The following is a 25,206-nucleotide window of genomic DNA, read 5'->3' as shown; positions in this document are numbered from 1 at the left end:
CAGTGCAGATAGACCAAATATGTTAATCCAAACATGATGGGCAACCAAAAGATGAAATAGATGTTTGTTCAACAATTTGAAAATGCATGATTTGGAGGCAATCTAAAAGTGTGGGTGTCTGTGCGATCTAGTAAGTGGATAGCTCACTAGAATATTCTAGCTTTTCTATTTGCACCTCAATAATGTCCAAGTCTTATGTCAGACCTGAGGATGCTGCAGAGCTGCGTGAAGATGAGGAAGTAGCTGAAGAGGGGATGGCCGAAACTGCCGTGGAAACTGAGGCGGTAGCGGCTGCGGCGGCCGGAGAGCCCATGGAGGCAGAGTTGAGTCCCATGGTCAGACTGCTGACAGGGCCGAGGCCGGAGGGCGCTGACACAGTGGAAGGGCCCACTGAGGAGGCCTGAGGGGCCCCTAAGGACACCTGTGATGCAGCGGCCACTGAGGAAGAAGAGGAGGGGACTGACGAAGAGGCCACAGCCGAGACGGAGGAAGGGAAGGAAGAGGAGTGCAGGCTTGAGTCACCGTCTACGCTGGGGTGCTGCTGAGGCGGAAGGAGGGCAGTCAGAAAGATGTGGTTAGTATAAATGAGATTACATTTCCATTAGAGTGAATGGGCTATCTAATGTATCTGCTATCACAGGAAATGCAGCTTTGGAGAGGTTGCTTAGAGATGGCAGCACACACCCCTGCATAAGCATGTATGTACCCACACTAAGTGGAGATAAACAATTTTTGCCAAGTTTAACCTGTTCTTTCAATATGAACACTACAAATGTCCAGTTAACTGAAATGTTATTGAAATCGCTATATGGCAATTTCCAACTCACAGGAGCTGTAATGTAACAATTTTACAATTTTTTTGATGGAATTGAAAGTTACGATGAAAAAATAATTCCCACTAAAACTGTGAATCACATTGCAATATCTGTCCAAAAAAATTGCAGTATGATTCTTTTTTCCCCTACCCATCATCTTAGCGCATCCTAGCAAAGTTTTATCCTGTTCAAGGCCCATGGAAAAGGTTCTAGATAGATAAAAGATACACAAACACTCAATAGAGCTCACCAGTAAGCTTGAATTGGATGTTCGGACTGAAGATGGAGCAAGACTGTTCTGTTGTGATGGGAGAGAGCTGCAGAAAGGAAAATAAATTCAGAACACTGTAGGTATGACAGAGGTTGTAAAATTAGATGTGGATTTGCTCTCCATGTGTAAATTCAGTTGCATCTTACTTGTTGTGCTGAGGCGGGGGGATGGTGCTTGGGGGCAGGTCTTCACTGTGCCCCAGTGCATTAAGGGAGGTCTGATTGGATGTCGTCAACAAGGAGGTGGGACCTGAGCCGCTATCCGACAAAGTGCCCATGTTAGAGACTGATGCCGGCGTGACCGAATCAGAGGCCGGCTTCACTGACACTGCAGAGCCTGCTGCAGCTGGGGACAGAAACAGAGCAGATTTCTGGAATAAAACTGAATCTAAAATGGAGAGGTTGGGAAATAAAGACTGTCTGACTAGTTGAGAAAAGGCAAATTTATAAGAAATTTCAGCAATGCTTCAAAGAAAAACAAGACTCACCTTCCACAGATTGCGTTGTCTGTATTGAACTGAAGCCATTCTGTGTAAAAAAAAAAACAAAAAAAACATTGAAGGTGAGCTCACAGGTTTCTATGGAAACAGTCCACTGATGAGTAGCTGAAGGGGTGAAGGGGCCCTTGGCAACAGAATCACCAAAAACCTTGTTTGATGTGCGGTGCATTTAACTACAGGTCAGGTTTGAAACCATTAGTGCATTATAATGACCATGATCTAAAAGGCAAGGTGAAAAAGCTTTAAGATAAAGGGATGACAGAATAAGACAATGGAAGCTAGAAGACCACCTATACTGAGTGCTCAAACTTAAGAGCATGCTTCTTCCACTGAAAACCATGTAAAAAACAACAAAAACAACAAACCGGTTCTGTCATGAAAAAGGAGATGGAGGTGGAGGGGAGACAGATTGATTTCAACTCTTGAGGTTTGAAATCTACCTTTTGTTATCCAAATCCACTATGGAGCTCAAATATGGAATACTTCATTCACATTATAATTTTCATGGGCTATCACCTGGCTCAGCAAATACAATAATGTCACAGTAAAGTGTCTCCACAACAGAAGCCACCACCACTTTCATTAGTCACCTCAAACTACTTTGCAAGTAGTTTTATGAATATGGGTGATCATCTTTATTACTTCAAGTAAAAAAGAGGGATACTGTGGCCTCACCTTGGGCTGCATATCCTTCTGAGGGGAGGAAGAGACAGAGGGAGGGTAACGCCTTGTCTGAGATGCTCTCTGCTCATACAGATCCATCTGACTGGGGTTGGGAAGGGCTGGAGTCGACTCACTGGAGATAGTGTCAGCACAGAACAAAATAAATTGGAGAAAAGAGGGTAATTTATTACTGTGAAATTTGTTCTTGTGGCTTTGGTTGTGTTCTTGGAAAGCAGTTTCTGGTTTTTCCTTGAAGAGTATTACAGAGATAAAGTTACAATTAATATTCATTTGAACATCTGAATTTCAAGATAAAGAAGGAAAAACAATCCAACAGGAGCCACTTGAGCTGGCAAATTTCACATCACAAGCATTTTGATTCATTAAACATAACCAGCTATCGTAATTAGACCATTAATTAAGGTAATCAATTATAATTGTGTTAATTAGCAAATATTTCTAGGTCAACACAGCACAAGGGCGTTATTTATACAGTCTCCAAACCTTAAAGCATTTCGCAGTTACGGTAGTTTTCAGAAAAGTTGTTTTTACCAAATTACCGTATTTCACAAATTAATCGCCGGGCCGCAAATAGCCACCTGGTTCTTTTAAATGCCTGGGGTCTGCACCCATTTTGCGTATTAAACGCCCACCCGAATAACCACCGGGGCAATTATTTGCATTATACTGAGGTAAACCCAAAATAAGGCGGTTTGCACTATGTTTGGATGTACAGATATGTTTACCTTATGCCTTACAGTACTTTTGTACTAAAAAATATGTTGGACAGTAACTGTCATCACAATAATGGCCTGGTGCAGGTCTGTGTAAAAATAAATAAAGGCCTGCAGTGAATAGCTGCCTGGTTCTTTTAAATGCCTGGGGTCCAAGTTGATTTTGCGTATTAAACGGCCGGGGTCCAAGTTGATTTTGGGTATTAAATGCCTGGGCTATTAATTAGTGAAATACGGTAATATAGAAATTTGGGGAGCAAGGTGCTCCAAAATCTATATCAGGTAATGTGCACTGGGGGAACCTGTGGTGTAAAAATATAAAGTTTTCACTATTTATTGCTCTGTCCTGACATAACATTTACCACAGTCCCATGACATAAAAAGATGGTAAACAGCAGCAGTTTCTCTTGAACTGTAAGTGGCTGCTGCTCTCCAAAACTCCTGCCATCACATTTGCCCACAAGCTGAACAGCACTGTGTTGCAGTGTTGTGTAACTGAGGGATGCACCGACCTGCTGGGGCTGGTGTAGAGGCTGTTCTGAACCTGGCTGGCCGGTGTGGTGGTGGTGGGGGTGGAGTCGTATTCTGGCAGTACTGGTTCTGACCCAAACTGCAGCGCTCCAAACTGCAGATTGAGGCCGGAGATGTCTGCTGAGCCGGGCATCTCCACTGCCATTGCCGGAATCTGGAAAAACATTGATAGGGTAATGATAGTTATGGGTGATTGTGCAGCAGGCAGGACTTGATGCAAGCTACATCTGCACAATATTACAGAGAATTGCCATGGCCTAATGGTATGCTTACATTTCAAAGACTGATTTCTTCTGCTAAGTAAGACCGAATCATGTTAGTCCCAACTTAACAAGCAAAAAGATCAGCCAGACAGCACACACACGCTGTCCGCTGTGGATCTAACAACGTAAATCAGCTGAATGTTGGAAAAAGCATCTTGCCTATGTAGGTCCAATGTAGGCTTTCTATCCAAGTTTTACTATAGAGGCCTGATGTTAAGAGCATTACCAGACCACGTTAGGATGAGATTAAAAACTGGTATTGTTTTGACGCAGTGACGATGAAAAAACTATGTAGGAGCAACATAAACATATTCTAATCATTTATCAGTCGGGTAAATGGAGAGCTGTTGAGAGCGTGATGATAGTTGGCTATCCAGACAGTCGTGCAAACATTCACTTTTAAACCACAAGCAGCAACACAAACTTTCCCAAAGCTCATAAATATCCCACCTGCTTCCTCATGTTTAGCTATAACAGCTTGGTATTATTTCAGAATTAAAGTCCATATTTTCTACAGTCAAGCATACATTTGTAAGCAGCTGGTACACAATTCTTGTAACTGCCGTATTCCTCCCAGTGTCTGTGCTGTTTCAGATTTCCTACACAAACTTCCATACTTCTCCCAATATCACTTTCTTGTATTTCTTGTGTTCAATGATGTTGATATTAGCTGAAAAACAGCACCAATGCACTAGGACTGCACGATTAACTGAATTTAAATCTAACAAATGCAGCCACAGTTTTTAAAAGTGGCAAGTGGCATCCAAATGGCACTTTTTGATACCAAGGTTGAATTAAAGGTTATTCTGTAAAACAATAGGTAACTATTTTATAAATGTAAGCTCTACTACTAGTACCATTTATATAGGGGTAACTACTATATTACAGTAATACTAATAGTACCATATAAATAGTAATGTAGTACTAGTTTAGTAATAGTAACAATATTATTAGCTTCTTTTATCTATTAGCTTTTCCCCAAAAAACATTACATAAAATCTCAAATGTGTTTAATATGCAACATTGTGTACTTCTGGCAAACCAAGAATAGAAGATGTAGTACTTTTTTGAGCAGCGCCTGCAGCCAAAAAGACAACTATCAATCAATACCCAGCCCTATTTAAAACCATTTAAAACCAAGAGTTGGCCGGAACAACAACAATGTGAAAGAAATGAATGACAACTCAAAAGTTATTTAAGTATATGTATATATATATATATATATATATATAAAAAAGAGGATGTGATCTCTCTAAAAAAGGATTTCAACATTGCTTTTTGGAAGTACTTTGTATTCAGGAGAGGAGACATATCACAAACTCAGGTACTATGTACAAAATGTCAGACATGTTAGTGACAGCACCTCAAACAACTCTACAGAGAATTGTTTTGACAATGCATAAAGCACCAAGACGTCAGTAAGTGCAAGCCAAGCTGGGATTCAACACCTGATACTTCCTTGAAAAAACAGCATGCAAATATGTTTTGCAAAGTTTCATATTACTAATAATAATATTGTGTTTCTCAGCAATTTTTGAGTGCTTATGTAAGTTCCAAAGTTATGTTTTAAAAATGGTCTCAGTGATTTCAGATACTGGTATGTTTGTTCTAATGATACTTTTATAACAGACCATCATATCTGTAATTTTAACTTTAAACTAGAAAATAAGATGTTTTAACCTGATTGTTGATCTTCTCACAATTCAAATGGCAGCATTAACTTAAATAAATCATAATTTCCCCACATATCATGCAGCCCTGTCAACAAGGTGGTATTACACTATAGCTGTAAACTATTCTTCACAAAAACGAATACCACAATATGTGAAACATCCAAAGATCACGTACATGTACATGGGGACTGAGCCAAATTTTTTCCTATATTGCTGCAGATTATGTGAGCTTTTTGCTGTAATTCTGAAAATTCTGAACAACTGCTAAAGGAACAGGCAACCAAACATGATTTAAAATGGCTGAAAAACAGTTGTGGTTACCTTGGTGGTAATGGAGGTCCTCTTCTTCTGCTGTTTGAGTTTATGCTGCTGCAGTGGCAGCGGACTGGAGCCCTGGGCGTCTGAGGATCCTGGAGAAACTTGCTGACCAAGGGAAGGGACTGGAGCCATTTTGGGGAGGGAGGAGGCAGAGGGAGGTGCAACATGGGGTGAGGGTGTTGTCTGTTGGGGCAAGGAAGGAGAGGAGGAGACGGAGGAGGAAGGGGGCAAGCCTTTGTCCTGCAGGAATGCATCCAGCATGGACGAGGTTGAGGTGGCAGCCTGGTACGGTTGACGCTTGGTGAAGGGTGTATGCACCGCAGACTCCGGCTGACTCTTCATATCTGGACAATGGAGCAGAAAAAATAGGAGCCAACCAGTTAAAAAACGTAGTTCTGAAATCCATTTCATGAGTGTAAATGCCTATAATATTTAGATATATTTAATGCTTGTCAATGTGGGGCATGAAAAAACTAAAAAAGGACAGGGAATGTTTCAATGGGAGGATTGTTTAACTAGATAGGTGCAACCCCAATAACTTCTAATGTTCTGCAGAGTAATCTCACCATATTGCCCCAGTGTGGTGGCACTGGTATCCCAGGAGGAAGGGGTCGTGTTGGGAGGTCCTGTCTGTGAGTGCTGGGCAGCCAGCTGGGCCAGTGCCTGGGCAGTTTTATACTGCTCCAGGAACTGGGAACCAGTGGTGGTCCCTGTGCTACCTCCTTTAGGGTCTCCCACATCTCCAAAGCCCTTGCCCAGCATGCTGACCTGGAATGTCAGTACATAACAAGATTACATTATCACAATAATAAATTTCATTGTTAGGGTTGCATTGACTGACATGATCGTCACAGTAACATTGTCAATGAGTCATCTGTGAGTGGCTGATCAACAGCTAGATCGAAACACAAAGTTTCACACAAGTGTCAACTGCCATCAGGAAAGTGCGTCAATTTGCTGCAGTCTGCAGAACTACCAGTGTAGGCATGTCGTCCATCTGGCACCAGCTGATAATTTCTGATGCGTTTAGAATTTCACAGACTCATCACAGATTCTAACCAATTGAATATTTTGGACATCATGCAGGGCCTATAGCCTATGTTCCTGCCATGAAAAACTTCTTAAGTGCTCCCAATGGTGATAGGCAAGTTAAATGTCACACTTATCTCAGTCATCAAGCACACACTAACATGCAATGGATATGGATAAGCATGAGCCCAGTTCATTGACAAGGTCCAGTGTGATGACAAACGGCATTTTATCAAACTTCTCAAGCAGGTCTCACCATGCTGTGCTGGGTGTACGGGGTGCTGGAGGATGTTTGGGACAATGGCACCCCTTGCTTGGAGTTGCTGAAGACCAGTGACTGGGATAGGGAGGGGGGCTGGTTGGCCTCCATAGGGGGGTTCTCTGTCTCTGAGGAGGAGGACGGTGGAGTCTTCCCCAGCAGCACCGCAAGGTCAATCCTAAAGCAAGGAAGAATATTTAGAAGTACTTAAAATGGGGTAATTCAGTATGTTTTTATAGACTGTGTAGTCTCATCAGGTGAAACAAGCAAACACTGTAATTTTTCCTTTAACAGATGACTTTACTGAGAGGCTTCAGTCAGCCTTAATGGTGTATCTGACCCACCTCTGTCCTTTAGTGATAGTAACATTCTCTTGAGGCAGAGGCATGGAAGCCACACTGGAAGCTGTGAATATCTTGGTCTCTGAAAGCTACACAGGAACACAGAAAAGAAAATTAGTTAGAATAAAATACAACAATAACAACAACAACAATAATAATAATAATAATAATAATAACAATAAAAAACATAAAATATGATCCAGTCCTCCTGGGCCTAAATTCATTCAAAGCTGCATCACAACATCAGCTTTACTTCAGATGTGTTCAGTTAAGTTTAGCATTAGAGTTGAAGTACTATCAAGAAGTTGATCTCAGATATACTCACATCCTCGTTCCAGTCCTCAGTGCCCCACTCCTCAGTAGCAGTCCTCCAGGCACCTAAGTGAAAGATTAACAGTTCACTACCATCACAACAAGCAAAGAGAGCTTAACCCTCGTGAAGCCTTAAGGGGTCAAAACGACCCAAACGTCCGTGAGTCTTTTTACCGGGGTCCTGCGGCGCCCCCATGCCTCGCCCTTGGCTCCGCAGCGGCAGTCGCAGCCTCCAGCGCTCCCCCATGCCCCCAGACACGGACCCTCTGGCCTCGGCCCTGAACGTGCCGCAGGACCCCGGAAAAAAGACTCACGGACGCTCGGGCCGTTTTGACCCTTAAGGTTTTACGAGGGTTAAACACAATAAGAAATGCATAAAAACAAGACAGAGAAAGATGGGCTTACCAGGAGTGGAGTCAAACTTGGGCTGGTAATTTGTTCCCTCTCCTGCAGAATATTCCAACCCTGGAAATAAAAATGCGAGGTAAGGAGTGTTGAAATGGGATGGCTACACTCTCATCACTTAGGCAGACCAACACAGGATCAAAGAACTTGGAAGATTAGGCAAATTCAGATAGGTGTAAACAGCGTGCATGGCAGAGGAAAGTTTTTACACCCAACATCAAAAAAAGCAAGTGGACACTGATTTGTAAAGTGTTGAAAGTCATGCATAGCTTCTCCAGTAAAGATGAAAAACGCAGGTGCTTGATTTCATTGATTAATTGTAACTTTTACTGGAAGGTGATACTATATTTCTCAATTAACTGACGTACTGGCCCCTTCTTCTGGCTCCATGTTTCCTGTGTTGTTCCAGGTGCTGCCTCCTCCATAGTTTTCTTCTGTCTGGGCTGGCTCAGCGTAGTCAGCAGGGTTAAACGTTCTGAAAAAGACAAAACAGTTGACTTTATCACTAGAGTGTTACTATACCAACTTCATTACCAGACACTTAAATGGACATGAGTGCCACCACCCCCCATCAGCCACAGCTGGGGTCCATTTTGCATCTTCCACACTACTGCTAAAAGTTAGGAGAGGGTTAAGTGAAAGCAGATCCCTACTCTGCCGAGATCAAACCAGTGGACACCTGCTGGTTTGGTCGCTGGTTTTCACCACAGCACTGTACAGCATCAATGTGTGAGTAAAGTATGAATAAATCTCTCACTGCTGGAATTGTTATTGTCAGAGGATAGTCACTGAGGTACATAACCACTACTATTAGAGGAAGTGAAGTTGTAGCAGGAAGACAGGAAGAAGAAGTGATAGGAGATTCAAGTGATTTTTTGGTGATGCGGTCATAGTCAGTTGAGTTTTATGTGCAGTGGAGCAGGTAAACATATCGTTTCTGTCACTGCTGTCATGTACTTGGCAGGAGTATTGCTCAATAAATCTGGCAAATTCTTGTAAATTAAAACCAAAAACAAAACAACACAAAAACCCCTGATGTGCTATACACCATCACCACTTCCTTTCAACTGAGGATTTCATCATTTGACTAAAATTGAGACTCTTTACGTGAATTTGGAGGCATATGGAGCTTCCTGAATGCATATAATCTATAATTTCAGGTAGATTTTAATCGATTTCATACCCTATTACAAACATGAGCATTAATGGTTTCGAGCATGTTGTGTTAGCATTTCTTCATATCCTTTCATGGCACTCAAATCCCTAGGCAGAAAGCAAGACTGACACACCAGTGGCGGTGCACTCACCTCTCATCTCCTGAACAATCATATCTGGGCCCCTTATCAATCTGGCTTTAGAAGAAACATAATTGCAACGATTACAAGAGGCACAATCAAATGAAAGCATAAAATAAGTAGTGTTTTTCATTCAGACAACTAACTTGTTAACTACTGAGTTAAGGGACACCACATGCATTGTTGCTCTAGATTTCAGTATACTTCCCAAACATCTGCCAACACCGCACTGTGATAGGAGTGCCAATGCTCTACAGGTGTGTTAAGACAGTTGAAAGCACAACTAAAAAGTGCTTACCATACACTAATAAAACTCAAGTACCCTCCTTTCATCATACAGCATCTGATTTAGAGGAAACAAATTCCAAACTCAAGCTCCAAACACCACACAATCCAGAGCAGCAGCGTAAGCAAAAAGCCTTTGAACTTGCATTCGTTGGGGACAAACACTCTAATTGCCTGTCAGTCACTTGACAATGCAAGGCAAGCCAGGGTCCTTGTACTCAGGATGGCTGATTACACATTCCAAGAAACCAAACTCACCAGAGATGTGCACACCACCAAACACATACATTCATACTTACAAACAGGTAAGGCAGCTAGACCCTTTGCCATTATTGCCATTATGAGGCAAAAGCATCGCGCTTGTCCTCTTACACAGAATATCGCTAACCAATATGACAAACTTAAAGGAAACTTCTTTCAACTGATTTACAAACAAAATGGCACATTTCAAAACTATCAGCAATTTATATACATGAGCCTTAGTCATTATTATCTCCATCTTAACAAGTGTCATGTAGTCACATAAGCCCCTTTCACATATGCAGTTTCACCCAGAAATCTACCGTAAATGTTCTGTGCTGGAGTTATGTGTAAATGAAAAAATGAAAGCCAGAGTTAGTGAGGCTAGTGTGATCACAAGTCATAACATTCCCAGAAATTCAGGCGTTGGCATATTTCATTCTGTGACTTGTTCGTGGCAGCGCTTGTTCAGAGCAGGAGTACTGAAAGACTTAAAGCTGTACTGTGAGATTTGTTTTGTTTTCAAAAATGTCTAGAAATTGGATGAATAATGAAACCAACAAACAGCTCGCACACTGCAGGGCTCCAATTTACACTTTGTTATTGTACTAAAACCGCTGACGTTTCGAGCACCACTGCTCTTGATGAAAAGCAGGAGTGACCGGAAGGTCGCCTGCTCTATCCTTCAAACTGGCAGGAAAAATCTTGTTAGGGAAAGTGAATGAATGGCACTCTCACCTCCCTGAATAAATAAAATAAGATAAAAGCAACATTTTCACAGACATTTTACAAAAAGTAAACACGAGTGTGACTGAGGGAAACTAATAGCGCTGCCAGAAAAGTCACAATGTTATGGGTTCTAAGTGTGACAGGGGCCATATTCAGTCACTTTATTTCCTGAAAACAAGTGAAACATTCTGCCAATGGAGTGATAATTCCAGTCATTTTGAATACAGCTATACTTGTTATAGGCACTAAAGCCTTGCTTTATGGATTTGGGGGAGGGGTGCACAGCTGATGTAGTTTAATGAAATCAGTAGTACAAAATGTGTCAAAATAAGTGCTGAGCAAAAGTGCAAGTCCGTGGGTGGCCCTGCACACATGTTCATCTTGTATCCAAAGGCTGAACAAATTATATTCAAACAAATATTAAGTGTCACTGAGTACTATCACTGGGACTGGCACAGAATTAAAATTAAGCAAAACATAACGTACGACTTCAGGGTTCCTAATATCAATATAGTGGTCAGATTTGAGCCAAATGCCTGCTTTAAAAATTTAAATTAGCATTCAAAACAGCAGAACAATCCAAGGAGACAGTAATCAGCGATGTGGCCATCAGCCAGAGCTTGTGGAAAACAGCGTTTCATCTTTGTATTCTTGGTGGATATTGTGCATCATTATTCCTCCAAGCGTGCTAGTCGTTAAAGAAGTACGCCGTCTTAACAAATCTCTTTGATCAGCTTACTATTCAGCAGTGAAGTAAGTGAAGTGTGCAGCTATTTCACTTATGACTGTATAGCATTGACTATTTGCTTAGGTGCATGTTTACATTTAAGTGCACAGAGTATGTTAAGTCGATAGTACAAGCTAACTTGGCATTATCTCAAAAACATTAGCACATGGCAGTAATTACCACACAGAGGCAACACTACAGCCATCTATCTTATCACACAACATTAAACTCATCAAAAAGCTTATGTGTCCAAAAGCCTGTGTGTTTCTTTTATACAGCAAGACCAAGAGGGACTCAAAGAAGAGGCCAGCTCAAAACATTTACAATGCAAGATGGAAGCCACTGTTTTGGCCTGACACTTAAAAGCTAAGCAGGGAAAACATCTCTGTTTACAACAAGGTGCAAAGGTAATCACAGAAATATTATTGAGATGAGGATGATTAGGTAACATGACAACATCCTAGCTTAGAAATGCTTTCTATTGTATGTGGGAAGACCTAGCCCTCTGCACACCAAAACAAGCTGCATAGTTTGGAACCAGCATGGAACAAGTAAATTATAGTGTTCCTTGTAACAAATCAAATAAGATATAAAATAAGATTTTCTGATGCGCTGGTGCACAAGGTAAGAAGCAACTTACGACTGCAGTACATTTTCACAGGAAAAAAACGAAACTCCAAAGGCCATAAAAACCTCCTAAGGATGAATGCTGCTTATGGTTTTTGTACGCACCACCACTTCAGAAAACATCCTACTGCAAACTACAAAAAACCTCAAATTCTTCCATTCTGGTTATCCCCTTAACTTCTGAGCAAGCCACTGTTTCCATGTGTATTTATTACACTGTAGGCATGGAGCTACATGCGCTCAACTTTCTGTTTCGGTTGAAGTGAGCTTATCGGGCTCGTCTTGGGAGGAAGCTACTCAACCTATGGCCTCACAAGCGGAAGCCACATAATGTCACACAAACTCCTTCAGCAAAATGCCACAACAAGTTTAAAAGTCTGTAACTGCAGTCACGCGGCTCATAACACCTCATGATCACTGCTTGTTGCTACATCAAAAGGCAAAGAAATTCTCAGAATGATATAACTTAGGCCTACTGCAATGCTGCCCAGTGAAAGTGAAAAGGAAACGTGAAATGAATTAAGAGAAGTGTCATCAGAGCTGAAGACCCACTTTCTCCAACATGACATCCTAAAGAAGGTCTGTTAGTAAGAGATGCTGGCACATTAATAAACATGTTACTCACTGCACACACGCAAAGTGATGACCCATATAGCCAAACCAAAATGCATACAGCCACATGCCAGGGCCAGAGAGAGCAGAAACATTAACCAGTTGAGTTGCGGTCACCATATCAAGTCAATCTATTACAATTTAACTTGAATTTAATTGTTTAGACATTGTGGACTCTCTGAAGAGGTGAGTTACATAAACGTTGTATTCGACCCACGCTGTTCCATTTTATTGGCTGACGTATGTCCTCCCTCCTTTGGATTAAGGCTAAACAATAGACAGGGGTCCTGCTCTCTGGTGACCATGGGAACAGGTAAAAGAGAAACAAAAGGCCCTCTGGTTTAGGCAACACAGGTGTTCCCTTACCCCATGCCCTGCGCCGAAAACCTGCCTCCCCGCCGTCCAGATACTCCTGTGGAGACAGGGAGAACTCATTTTAGATTCTTATGTGAGGAAGAAAGGTGTCACTTAAAAAAAGACAAAAATAAAAAAGGCCCTTCTCCCTCTTCTTTGTGGATAGATACATTTCCTATACAACAAGCACACTAATAGGGATGTGGGCTGTGGCAGGGCTGTCACGTACCAACGGTCCCTCTTCCTCTGCCTCTTCCCCTCCGGCCTCGCTCTGTGCCTCTTCCGGCCACACCAGCCTTGCCACCATCCAAGCCATTCTCCTGACCACGGACTTCACAGGTGAAGAGAGATAATGATGTCAGACGTTTGCAGACACCACGAAAAAAACATTAAAACTGTCATTGTGTTGTGGCCAATTATAAAACTGCATTTCAAAAGAGTAAAATAATGTGGAGCCCTTGTGGCCCCCTTCCAGAATGAAAAAGAACAACAGATCTATCCCTGGCTTTCATTTTGCTGTGACACACGCTGTCCCCCTTTCCGGACCATAGTTAGAGCTAGAAAGAGTCTTCTGGCGTGCAACATGTTTTGTGGATTTTACACAGGCTGTTTTCCCCCACCCGGGACTATGCATTAAAAAATGTAGGTGACACCATTTAGCAGAAGCCCTGCACACATATTTCACCTAAGCTTAACTGGCATCAAAATCACCTGTCCCAACTCAAACTCAGCACTATTCCTGACATGCTACCCTGGCGGTCCCTCATGAAGACCCCACTACGACCATAAGTCATAGCCCAGTCCAAAAGATGGTGATTTATTGGTAATTTATTACATTACACAGGTTAAAGTTACAATGAGGTTGAAATTGCTACTAAAAGGTAGAGCATGTCTCGGCTCATCAAGCCATCGTGGTTTGCAAAAGAAGCAGGAGACCCATTTACACCTCTTCTGAATGGAGCTGAAGCCGAAAATTACCCAGGATTGTTGCAGGCTTTTGTACATCTGATGTAAATGCTTGTTAACACGTTTACACTGAGCTCAAGTCCCGGATGGTAGGGGGATTTTAGGCTTGTGTTAATGAAGTCTGAATGACAACAGAATAGAAGAAAAATCAAGAAAAGATTACTATTACTACCAACTGAATGAGTGAGTAATTTGGTGTTGGCAGCAGCACAATGAAATGTCAAACTTATTGAGTATTCTTGAGTGTCACCGCCTGCACTGATTTGAGAAGAAGTTGGACCGCTCCCACCGAGAGCAAATGTGATGGTAATGACAACTGAAAGCTAAAAGTAATTTCAAGCTAGACTGCAGGTATTGTAGAATTAAAACAGATCATTCTTTAACAGTACTTAGTTTGGTGGATCAGTTCTTGGAGTTTTATGAGCCAAAATGAAGGTTAAGTTACTAAATAACCAATGAGAGTGCTCGCTGAAAAATGCTGACCAAAGTGACACCACGGGATTTAAAAACAAAGCCTTACACTCTCGTCCCCTGCTGGCTCCACGGCCCCGACGTGGGGCTCCACCTCGACGACGTGCCACATCCCTCTCCCCTCCTTTCTCCCTGTTCTCCTTTCCTTCCTCTCCAGTCTCTGCCTGGCCAGCCTCCTTCTGGCCTGACACTCCTTTCTTCTTCCCCACCATTTCCCAAGAGTCCTGAGAAAAAGTGAAGACAGAGTCAAGCTATTTCTCCTGTAAGGCCGAGTCCTTTTGGGCATACTGAGGTTTTACTAAACAATCATGGGGGGAGGAGGGGGAAATCATGCTGATGAAAGTGAAGGTTAACTTGAATCAAATGAATTAATTGACTATTGCTGAGTAAATGGACTACAGCAACCACCCAATATATTCATAGGGCAGGACAGTGAGTATTGTTGATAACTCAAAGCCAGTAGGATCCCAATAGTTTTTTGCCCAGGTAGTGGCCCAACTGGGGCATAAAAAGATGTTTCTGGCCTTTCCATCTCTGACCTACTGACAAGCCTATCACATCTGCCTCTCTGCATCAGCCCACACATCACTGTTGTGCTTTTTCTGACCATTCAGACTAGATGCCATCGAGTTTGCTAGGAATACATCAACTCATGAGTTGTGTGGAGCAGGCCATAACATTCCATAACATTGGTCAGGGATTTCTGAGTATGATTGGCTCATTTTTAAAGGTGCTGAAAACAGGCGCAAACACACACTCTGAACACAAAAAAAAAAAGCCAGTATCTTGGCACAATGACTAGCTGACAACCCTTTATCAGGTCTGATTAATGTACTAGCAAGACAGATGAAAGCACAAAGTCATGAATTTCCACTCTTTGTTTTGTTTTCCATGTTCCCGTGCATAGATGTACAGAAAAGCGTGTTGTTCACATACAAGGGCACATCTACTGAATACAGTGTGATCATTTTTTTCTTTACATTTCAGATGTTATTTTAATTTTTTATCATTTGTTTATTTTTCATTTATTTGACTGATGTATATTATAAACATTCCATCGCTACAAATTTAATCTATGAAAATGACACCATTTTCATTTTTGCCTCTTTGGCCAGTGTAAACATACTAGGTGCAAATAGAACTGTCATACTGACCCAGCCAGGCAATGAAGAAATCAGTGCACACCTTTTACTCTTACATGTACACATAGCCATAGGTATGTTTAGGACAGGTATCTAAAAGAAAGAAAACCCCTGACAGTGCTCTTGCCATGCTCTACCCATAAGTCTTCACTGAAGCAAATACTACCACAGTGCTCACTGTGAGTCCCATCATAGTTATCAAACCCTGTGTAACGCTGTTTACCCTGGGATTTAGCCCTCACAGCACTAAGCCCTCACACAAAGCCAACACTCACAGTATCTGGGCTGCCCTCCAGCAGCACGTTGATGGCTCTGTTGACATCCCCGTTGCAGTCATGCAGCGCGATCATAGACTCGTCCTGGTCCTTGCCTGTGATGTCGATCAGCTGGAAAAGGAAGTGTGGAATGATGAGACAGTGGCCCTGCAGAGGCAGACCCTGACACACCTGGCGTCTGATTTATAAAGGTTTTTATGCACAAGCTGTATTAAAAAAATTACATGTGAGTAAGGCAAGGGGCAATAAGCACGAGCTTCAGCCAACACCTTTTTGGTCATTGACGGAAATTTATTTACAAAATAGTGTTTACTATCATTTATGTCAATGTGGTGACCAGAATAAAATTAAACACAACCTAAATGTAAAAAAACTATCAACAAATAGGCACCATATATCAAATGTAAATCAGTAACATTTTTTTCTATTGTTACACAAATTAAAACAGTGTGTGTTTCTCTTATTGATCCCCTCAGAGAAATTCTCTTTTCATTTGCCCCCTCCAAGAAGGTCAGAGGACAGGGTCAGTTACAGAGCAGAAATCCAGCGGCTCCAAGATTCAGCATCTTGATCAGGGACACTTCAGCACTACGTCATCCTTCTGGCCCTAATAAAACCTTTATTATATCTAATGAAGTGACTGGCTATAATAATCAGCAAAAAAGTCCATCATTACATTTACATGCACATAAGAAACCAGATTATTGTGAGTAAGCAGGTTGTGGAAAGAAATCAGGCAATGGATTTAAATGTGTTGCCTTACTCTGATTATTCAAAAACCCTGGCATACATGCCCTCCCCAAAGTTGGAAAAAAAAAAACAAAACAAAACAAAACAAAACCATTTGAAAACACGTTTTCAAACACATTTAAAACACTTATATGAATATGACCATATAACACCAAACAAGTTTAATACTACAATTTGTGGGGACCTACAAATTGTACCTCCTAGAGGGGAATCTATTCAAATGGCCACCTGTGGGTCCTGAATAGTCAATAAACTGAAATCCCTTAAAAATCATCAATTAACCATGTAAAACAGGAAGTTTAAAACACTACTGAGCATTTTACAGTGTGTTTTTATTGAGTCAGCTTCTTCTTACTGCACATGTACACCCCTAAAAAGCTGCTCAAAAATGTAAGTAAGTATATACTCAGCCGAATAAAGGTCTCCCCAGCAGAAATCTACCTGGGTTAACCACAGCTCTCTTGATCCACACTATGGAAACCAGCTTTCTTGTTTACATGATAACTTACCACACGTGACAAATAACCCAATTACTACAGTACATGTAAACAGTTTTTTTTGGTCAAACATTTAGCAGGTGGACTGGGCCTGAGTACCTTGAACATACCAAAACTTTATTGAAACTCAGATCCTGCATGTCTACACTACTAAAATTCTCCTTTGCGCTAAAAATTTTAAACCAGAAAGTATAAATCTGATCTTGCAAGAAAAAGAGGCCCTCATTTGTTTGAGTCTGGATAGATAATTGAGTGTTTGATAGACTAGTGCACTTAATATAAAGCCAGGAAGGTAGTGCCACCAATTCTGTGTGTGACTGAGCACTTTTCAGGAAGCTGGAAATGGTTAACTCCATCCAAAAATGATGGCAATATGTTCATACAAAGACTCACAACACATTTCATAACACTTGCTCCATACCTAAAAGAACATGTATCATTTTCGCACAAGCCAGAGAGATTATGGAGAGAGACTGTGTGTGGGTGAATATGGCACAATGGGATGCTGTGCATCTTCTCACCTGTTTGACCTTCTCTTCAAAGTCAGCATCATTGTGGTCCGAAATCATCTGTGCAAGTCGGATCTGCTCTGCGGTAGCCTGTTTAGAGAGAAAGGCAGAACATCCAACATTTGAGTCAACAGAAAAGAAGCACCAGTCATGTTTTCTTGTGTCAGCAGAAATGACAAACTCACATTCAGCCCCACAGATCTCTAGCTGCAACTGATGCTATGAACACAATATCAACTAAATAAAGAATCGACCCATCAGGACTTCAACTACATTTTAACCAAATGTTAGACCTTTGCTTACATCAAACTCAGGAAAACATTTCATAATAAAGCTGGCAAAGCTTGTTTATAATTGGCAACTGAATCCACAGGATCTTACAGAGTAGTAATACAACAGAGCTGCTTTGCATATAAATAATGTGAAGCAAAACCTGTCATACAATAAATAATAACCAACTGTTGGTGTGTACTATGTATAAAACTTTGTGATACACTAGAAAAAAACAAACAAACAAACAAACAAAAAAAAACTGATTCACTGGAATTCTTCCCCTGTGAACCACTGTGAGTGTTGGGATGTGAATGTGTGTGTGACGGGAGGTAACAGTGGGGGTACCTGAGGCCTCTGCTTGTGCTGTGTCTGGCTCTGTGTCTGGCCCTGTGTCTGCTCCCAGCTGCCCCGGGCTCGGTTTCCGCCCATGGACGTCATCATTTACAGTATATACAAATAACAGTATTTACAAAGGAATAACACCTGAGGAGAGAAGGGTGGATATCAGTTACAGATAACTATGACCTACTTTATGCCAAGCTAATAAATATAGCACAAAAGATATGCTAGTTCCTCATACACCCATCTAGTTTATGGCCCGGCAGAGAAAAAGAGAAAAACACAGTAACAGTGTTGTCCAGGAAGACCTCGGCAGCGTCGCATCCAAAGGCTAAAAAACACTGGCTAGCATTGTTTTACAAAGCTTTTTCAACACGCTGTCTGAAGCCAAAAGCTAAACGCGGGGTCTCACCCGGGTAGTGTGTAGCGTCAGTGTGTATTGACACGGTTTGTCTGGATGATGCACACACGATTTCCAAGAAAATAACTTAACTCAGTTTGTTAGCCATTCTTCAAAACACGCGACAGTGATTTGCACATCAAATCGCCTTCACCACCTTACAATGTTGTCAAACGACAATGTGTGGCGATAAAGCCGGGGGAGACACATTTGTCGATAGTGCTGTGGCAGATAACATGGGTCAAAATAAAATTACAAAAACACGACACGTATTCCTGTACAGACAACTCGCTCGATAGCGAAACTGCTAACTTTGCTAACGCTCTTTAATCTTGCAAACGTTACGTAAAGCCCCGTTTGGACCAGCGCTAGCGTCCGACCGAGGGCCCCGTCGAGCATTTCCGACACCACTAGCTAACCACATGGCCGAAATGCTAACTAACTAGCTAATACTTGAGGGGAAAACGTCCAGCTTTGAAGTCTCAGTGGGCTTCCGCTTCTCATCGCCTCACCTCATGGCGACAACGAGGCTAAAATAACCGACGTTACCGCTAGCTAACCGATAACTGGCTATCTACACCGTTGTGAGTGTGTAGGGGGTAACGTTAGCCGCATAGCTAAACAAATGTTACCTCTCCTCAAAGTTAACCCAACGCTCTGCTTCATTCACCACAGCTAACACTCCTGCCTTCATGTTAGGCGAGACGGACCAAAAAAACGCCCCTGCCACTCGGTTACCAATCGTGGTTAGCCACCGAGTGCTAACGATGCTAACTAAACGAAGCGACGTCGTCTCCCAGTGCACGGCTAGCAAAACGGGCTAGCTTCACAAGTTGCACCAGCACTCTGCAACATCCCCCGTCCAGTGTGACCGCGATGAAATAAGATGGTTGGGCAATCGAGACATAAGACACCGAGGCTCAAGGTAGGCCCTTAAGGCCCCTAAAATGAAAATAAATAACAGGCGATACTGACCAGAAACCCGGTTCAGTGTTAGAGATTCTGCAATACAACTGACCAAGTGGTATCGTTGTCGACCTCCTTGTCGGGTTTAAGACAGGATCTATAAGTCCCTGAACCACAAGTTGATACAACTAAGTTGAGAAAATATAAACGAACCGACTCGCTCTCACACAATAAGCGAGAGACTCTGAATTTACCTGTTTCTTTTCCACTCTGACACCACGGAGAGCTGCGTCACGTGGTTGACCGAGCGCTTCAGGAAACTGGACCCACAACATGTGATCACACATTCACAGCTGTAATATGAACGGCTGACATCTTTTCTTTTTTTCAATGGCACGGATGCACGACACAAATAATAGACTTTTGGCAAACATAGGCATAGGCATATGACACAGGGATGCCACTTCATCAATCAATCAATCAATCAATGCATGTGCTATCTTGGAGCCAGTTCCAGAGCATGGAAGTCATTAATTATTATTTTTGACAGATAGATATTCATCTGACAGTTGGCACATATTGATCCTGGTATGCACTGAAGCGCAAGGAGCCCTGGATTCTTCTCGTGTTACCTTCAAATTTACTAACATTTTTGAGATCATTTTGGGTCAACTGTCACCTCCAGAATATGATTATAATAGAAATTGTCACTCAAGTTTGTGTGTCTGATTGACAACATAAATATCACTTTAAATAAAACATAATCTCTCCCATTCATCCTTTTTATACTTCAAAATTCTTGTGGGAATCATATTTTGCCCTCCCAAATGTCATATGAGGGCACTACAACAGGTGTGGGTATGTTTGGTTAGGGCCCTAGTTCTTCCTGATTGTCATCCAAATAACTTAACAAATTAGTGCAAAATGTTGGTGTGCATTATATGTTGTACTCAGCTGAAACAAACTGATCCCAAAGAAACACTGATGTGTACAAAATGTGGACAGGACACTGAAAACAAATCATGTCAGTATTATGTTTACCCACTTCTCCCCATTGAATTAGGAAAAGTCATTAAATATGAAGCAAAAATGATGTTAATCATGTATTTAGAGGTATGTATTTATGTATGTTTATGTATTTAAACTTTGAAGGGGCTCTACTTGATCCCAAAGATGAGGTTAACTCCATTGACGAAACAGTTTTCCGCACAGAAAAAGAAAAAAAACACACACATCTTAACACATTATCAGCCCCCCGCCGCAGTTGTTCTTTAACACAAATCAAGCAGTCTGATAAAACATTAATAACTACTTTTAATTAGTCTTATTATGTGCCCTTTAAACTTGAACACAGCCATGGCTATTAGGGTTATTACGGTAATGTGGAGCGTCGCAAAGCTGGGTCGCTGGGTCGCGCCGTGGCTGCTGCACATAGCAACATAAACTACGCATTTCAACATGACACTGAAAACGAAGAGGAGTCAGGTCACTGCAGGGTTTACTATTGACAATTTCCCCAGGAAACAAATTAATAAATGATTTCTAGTCGCTTAGTTAGATAGTCAGCAGGTTTGTGCCGCGGTTATTCCTTTTAAATTAGCCAGCTGTTGCTAGCTAGCTATCGAAAGTAGCTAACCTGTTAGCCATAGAATAGAGATTATATAAAAATAAAACACAAACAGGCGAAAATGGCAGGGTCACCACCTTTATCGGGCGTTAATGTTGTTCTCGTCATGGCCTATGGAAGTTTGGTGAGTATATTAGTTTAATTATGTTCGATATGAACCAATTAGGCTATCTGTAACATCAGAAAGCTTGTCTCAGAGGGAAGCTGAGGTTGACGTTTTGTCTGCAGGTGTTTGTGCTGCTGTTCATCTTCGTCAAGAGGCAGATCATGCGTTTTGCCATGAGGTCCCGCCGGGGTCCCCATGCCCCTATCGGGCACAATGCACCCAAGGTAATGTGTCATCCGCAACTCTTTCCCCTGAGATACTCTCTATCCCATCTGTAATTACACATCTATTAGAATCAGAGATGCTTTATTGATCCCCGAGAGGATCAAACTGGGAAATTATCAAGAGAAGACCTAAATTATAAGAAATAGAAGTTTCTAACAAAAAAAGGTATGTGCATTATGTCTAAATATGTGCGTTAATTCTACAAAACAACAATCAATACAGAACAATAAGAAATTAAGCAGTGTAAAAAGTATACTTATATTCACCAAACATACACAGTGATATTGCACTGTTGTTTTGTTGATAAGTCTTGCAGGTATGAATTATTGCATAATTAATTGTTAAGCAAACATGCGTCTTGCTGGGATCAGTCTTGCTCAGTCTCTGTTGCGTTTGGTCAGAAATCTTGAACATGCAGCTGGTGGTTGAGGTCACAGGTCTGTGTTGTTCGTTGCCGGCTTGCAGGGTTTGAGGGAAGAGATCGACTCCCGACTTTCCAAAGTCCAGGAGATCCGCTTCGAGCCTCGTCTCCTCTCAGAAGAAGATGATAGGCTAAAACATGGAACGCAGATTAGTGAGTATCTGTCTCAACTCATTCTACAATCATTTGAATCTATTTGAAGGGGAAATTTGCTTACATTCTGTGTGTGACTTGACAAAAATGTGTTTGCCATCCAAAGGTTGTTACAACTATCTGTACAGAATGAAGGCTCTGGACGCCATCCGAGACTCAGGTGAAAGATTTATCTCGAGACTTTAATCCATAGCTCTGCAATTGTACACATTATTCTTTTCATCAGCACAGAATCAAGTAGTGAAATCACCGACACCTCATTGTCACCTCTTTTCCTTACTGTCTTTATCATCTCCAACAGAGATCCACTTTCTTTTTCGTTCTAATACAGAGTTTTGTACACACTGCACATGTGATGGAAATTGAAACTCTGAACTGCAAACATCTGCTCAGTCTGCCAGTGAAGACATTATCTCTGTCGAGTTATTGTTGCATATTCCTATTCTGTTTTTGTTGTATTATTCACAGCACTCTTAGTGTTCTCTACATATTCTTTGCTCGTGCGTTGTTTTTCCCATGAGGAGCAATACGCTTTCATGTTAATTAATGTTTACTATTTTTCTTTGCCTGTTTTGTCCGCAGGAATTCCTCTGCAGGAGATAAGCCGGGGTCCCAGTGCGTTCACGGGACGCAACTTCAGGAACTGGCTGCTGGAGCTGAGGAACTCCCACTCTCTGATCAAAAGCAGCCGCAGCGCTCTCATTGACAGCCTGCTGGAGGGCTATGACAGCGCTCGCCATGGGACTGGGGTGTGTGTGTGTGTGTGTGTGTGACAGTGACAGTTGAAAAGATTATTATGTGATGGGTTGTGTTAACATGTTGATAATTTGATCTCACTCTTTGTTTCAGGTATTTGGGGAAGCTGAGTTTCTGGAATACCAGCATGCTCTCAATGAGCTAGCCGATGTGTAAGTGTTTTTGTTGTTTGGTGCAGACTTGGAGTTGTTTTGTGGCCACTGTGTGTGCTGTCAGGCAGGGCAAATCTAGAGCAGGCAGTAGGGCTCAAGGATATACTTCTCCATTTTCTCAGGTACTCACAAAGAACTGATGTAGGGAATTTTGTGCCTGATTCTAATGCAGTTCACACATCACAGTTCACCTGACCAGCTTGTTTTTAATAATTACTGCCCATTTCTAAAATTAACAAAATGTGGCTTGCACCTGCAGGAGCAGCAGCTACTTACTCTCTTCAAGATTTACATGGTATCAGCGCTGCATGCTCCCCTTTTTCAGCTTGTGACATGACAGCCCATTGTTTTAAATAAGATTTTTTTTTTTCTTGCCAGATTCCCTATCTCACTGCTGTTCCTGCTGCTACCCTTTCCATTACTATTCCCAGCACTACCAGTGCTGCCAGTAAAACATTTTATTCCTATTTTGTGTTCAGAATGCCTCATATTGCTCTCCCTTCTCTCTGCCCCTCTCTTTCTGTTCCCTCAGGGTGAAGGCCTACTCCAGCACTACAAGCCTGGACCAGCATCACCAGTCTGCAGCCAAGGACCTGACAGGCTCTCCTGTCCGCAGCACCCCCTCCACCATCCAGGTCACCTACCTGCCCTCCACTGGCCAGCGCAGCAAGAGGCCCAAACACTTCTTGGAGCTCAAGAGCTTCAAAGACAATTACAACACACTGGAGAGCACCCTGTGAGAGACTGTCATAAGGACTGACTGTCAGGAGTCAGTGGGAACTGTCAATGCAGTGAGGACTCTGCAAATGAGGCCATGACAGTGGCAGAAAATAGTGTGTGTGTGTGTGTGTGTGTGTGTGTGTGTGTGTGTGTGTGCACATGTATGTGCAGGTGTTCAGGGTCTGCACAATCAACTGTTTGGGGAAAAATAATTTTAAGAGCTTGCACCTTTTTGTTTAGGAGGTTAGGTCAGGTATTGGAGAAGAACCTTTAATTATGTTCAGACAGGACCTCATGTAAGCGTCAGCATGTAATCCCCATCGTTTATTCATGTACACATGTGTAAAAGTAAGTCAGGTTCAGTGTTAGAGCAGTTCACATTGCAATCACAAGAGTTTTTTTCTGTTATTGTTATGCAGCTCTAATGTGCACATGGTTTACATCACACCTGCTGCTCTTATTTTGGACCTATTGAGCTTGTTCTGAAGACAAATGTGATTGTAGCTCCACCTGGCCAGTCTGTTTTTCATTTATCATCTGCTGATTTTTATAAAACCAACGACGTGGGTAAGAGTTGGCCTTGTCTCAATTTATTTTCATATTCAAATCAGAGTTGCTAATGCAAATTTACCTTTTGCTTCACTGCGTGTTTGTACAGTTGCAAAATGTTATTTATATGGAATATGATGACCTATTTAATTTATACTGTGTGATTTGTATTTTTGTGAGGTAACACATATGTGAGATAAACTGTAAAGCCCATGATCAGTGTGTTTAATAATTCCACTAGGTGGCAGCAGATGGTTAAAGAGAAAATGTTACAACAGCAAACAGTCTAAGAATAATTAACACTCAATTTATAAGATTTTTAGGTTTCTAATACTTTATAAGTTGAACAACAGAGAAAAACAAGGCACTTTTGATTTAAATAAATTTTATTTAGACAAAGTAAAACAACACAAACTGCACTTCAGTTTCTACAGTGGAGGATCATTTTCACAGTAAATAGTGACTCAGTTTCAAAGTGTTCAGCATTGGATCATAACAGAAAAAACTTGTCATAGAAAGAGACAGCAGAGTTCATATAAATGATATAGAAATACAGAATGTATGCATGCATCAGAGGTTTATATAATTAAATACAGGTTGCCATTAACTGCAACCTTTTAGCATAAAAAATAATCTTATACTCTAATCTTGAGTGTTTAGGCAGCACTTGGTAGCAAAAATAAGAATCTTTTCTACTTACTATTACAGCGTCAACTTGCCACTATCACTACATGTGGCCTCTAACATCTATTTTCCAGTAAAACTAAGATAAAGCGAGCCAAAATTCAAACAGACAAAATAGCATCACTATTCTAAACTCTTGCATAATAAAATTCAGCCTGTCCAAATGTCAGTAATGTATTCTTTGGCTATGCATAAAACCTATCTGTAGTGTTGCCAGTCAACTGTGTGCCATTGGCAATGAGGAGTAATGCACTGAGGAATCTGATCTTTAGAAACCACAATGCTTAGGATCCTGGTTGAGTT

At 41.6% G+C, this 25,206-nt stretch overlaps 2 protein-coding genes across 10 annotated transcripts in view; one reads left to right on the top strand and one right to left on the bottom strand.

The window, feature by feature from the left end:
- ubap2l (ubiquitin associated protein 2-like) overlaps window positions 1-19,883 on the bottom strand; it is a 29,779-nt gene extending 9,896 nt beyond the window's left edge. For 2 of the 8 annotated variants that reach the window (XM_030063764.1, XM_030063772.1), the window contains exons 1-21: window positions 19,580-19,756; window positions 18,211-18,348; window positions 17,605-17,682; window positions 15,837-15,947; window positions 14,469-14,643; window positions 13,212-13,313; window positions 12,995-13,040; window positions 9,421-9,465; window positions 8,482-8,588; window positions 8,114-8,173; window positions 7,722-7,774; window positions 7,400-7,485; window positions 7,053-7,233; window positions 6,334-6,535; window positions 5,771-6,111; window positions 3,495-3,667; window positions 2,261-2,381; window positions 1,574-1,613; window positions 1,233-1,431; window positions 1,066-1,132; window positions 205-541 (exon numbers count right to left, since the gene is read on the bottom strand). In XM_030063764.1, the coding sequence (XP_029919624.1) occupies window positions 205-541; window positions 1,066-1,132; window positions 1,233-1,431; window positions 1,574-1,613; window positions 2,261-2,381; window positions 3,495-3,667; window positions 5,771-6,111; window positions 6,334-6,535; window positions 7,053-7,233; window positions 7,400-7,485; window positions 7,722-7,774; window positions 8,114-8,173; window positions 8,482-8,588; window positions 9,421-9,465; window positions 12,995-13,040; window positions 13,212-13,313; window positions 14,469-14,643; window positions 15,837-15,947; window positions 17,605-17,682; window positions 18,211-18,306 (2,620 nt within the window). In that variant the 5' untranslated portion in view covers window positions 18,307-18,348; window positions 19,580-19,756. The other 6 variants (XM_030063765.1, XM_030063770.1, XM_030063766.1 and 3 more) reach the window with 6 other exon arrangements.
- A 1,008-nt stretch (window positions 19,884-20,891) lies between these two features.
- On the top strand, window positions 20,892-24,438 carry LOC115367734 (uncharacterized protein C1orf43). Of its 2 annotated transcripts, XM_030063637.1 has the most exons (7): window positions 20,892-21,261; window positions 21,366-21,467; window positions 21,934-22,042; window positions 22,149-22,202; window positions 22,625-22,791; window positions 22,892-22,950; window positions 23,483-23,923. In XM_030063637.1, exons 1-7 carry the CDS (start codon window positions 21,199-21,201, stop codon window positions 23,688-23,690), a joined length of 762 nt encoding a protein of 253 aa, XP_029919497.1. In that variant the 5' UTR covers window positions 20,892-21,198; the 3' UTR covers window positions 23,691-23,923. The 2 variants fall into 2 exon arrangements, with proteins under 2 accessions (XP_029919497.1, XP_029919498.1); XM_030063638.1 differs by lacking the exon at window positions 22,892-22,950 and having other exon boundaries at window positions 22,625-22,813; window positions 23,784-24,438.
- The last annotated feature ends 768 nt before the right edge of the window (window positions 24,439-25,206 follow it).

Source organism: Myripristis murdjan, chromosome 11, assembly GCF_902150065.1.
Source record: "Myripristis murdjan chromosome 11, fMyrMur1.1, whole genome shotgun sequence".
Classification (NCBI taxonomy): domain Eukaryota; kingdom Metazoa; phylum Chordata; class Actinopteri; order Holocentriformes; family Holocentridae; genus Myripristis; species Myripristis murdjan.
The sequence above is the reverse complement of the archived record's forward strand: the minus strand, read 5'-3'. Positions and strand labels throughout refer to the sequence as shown.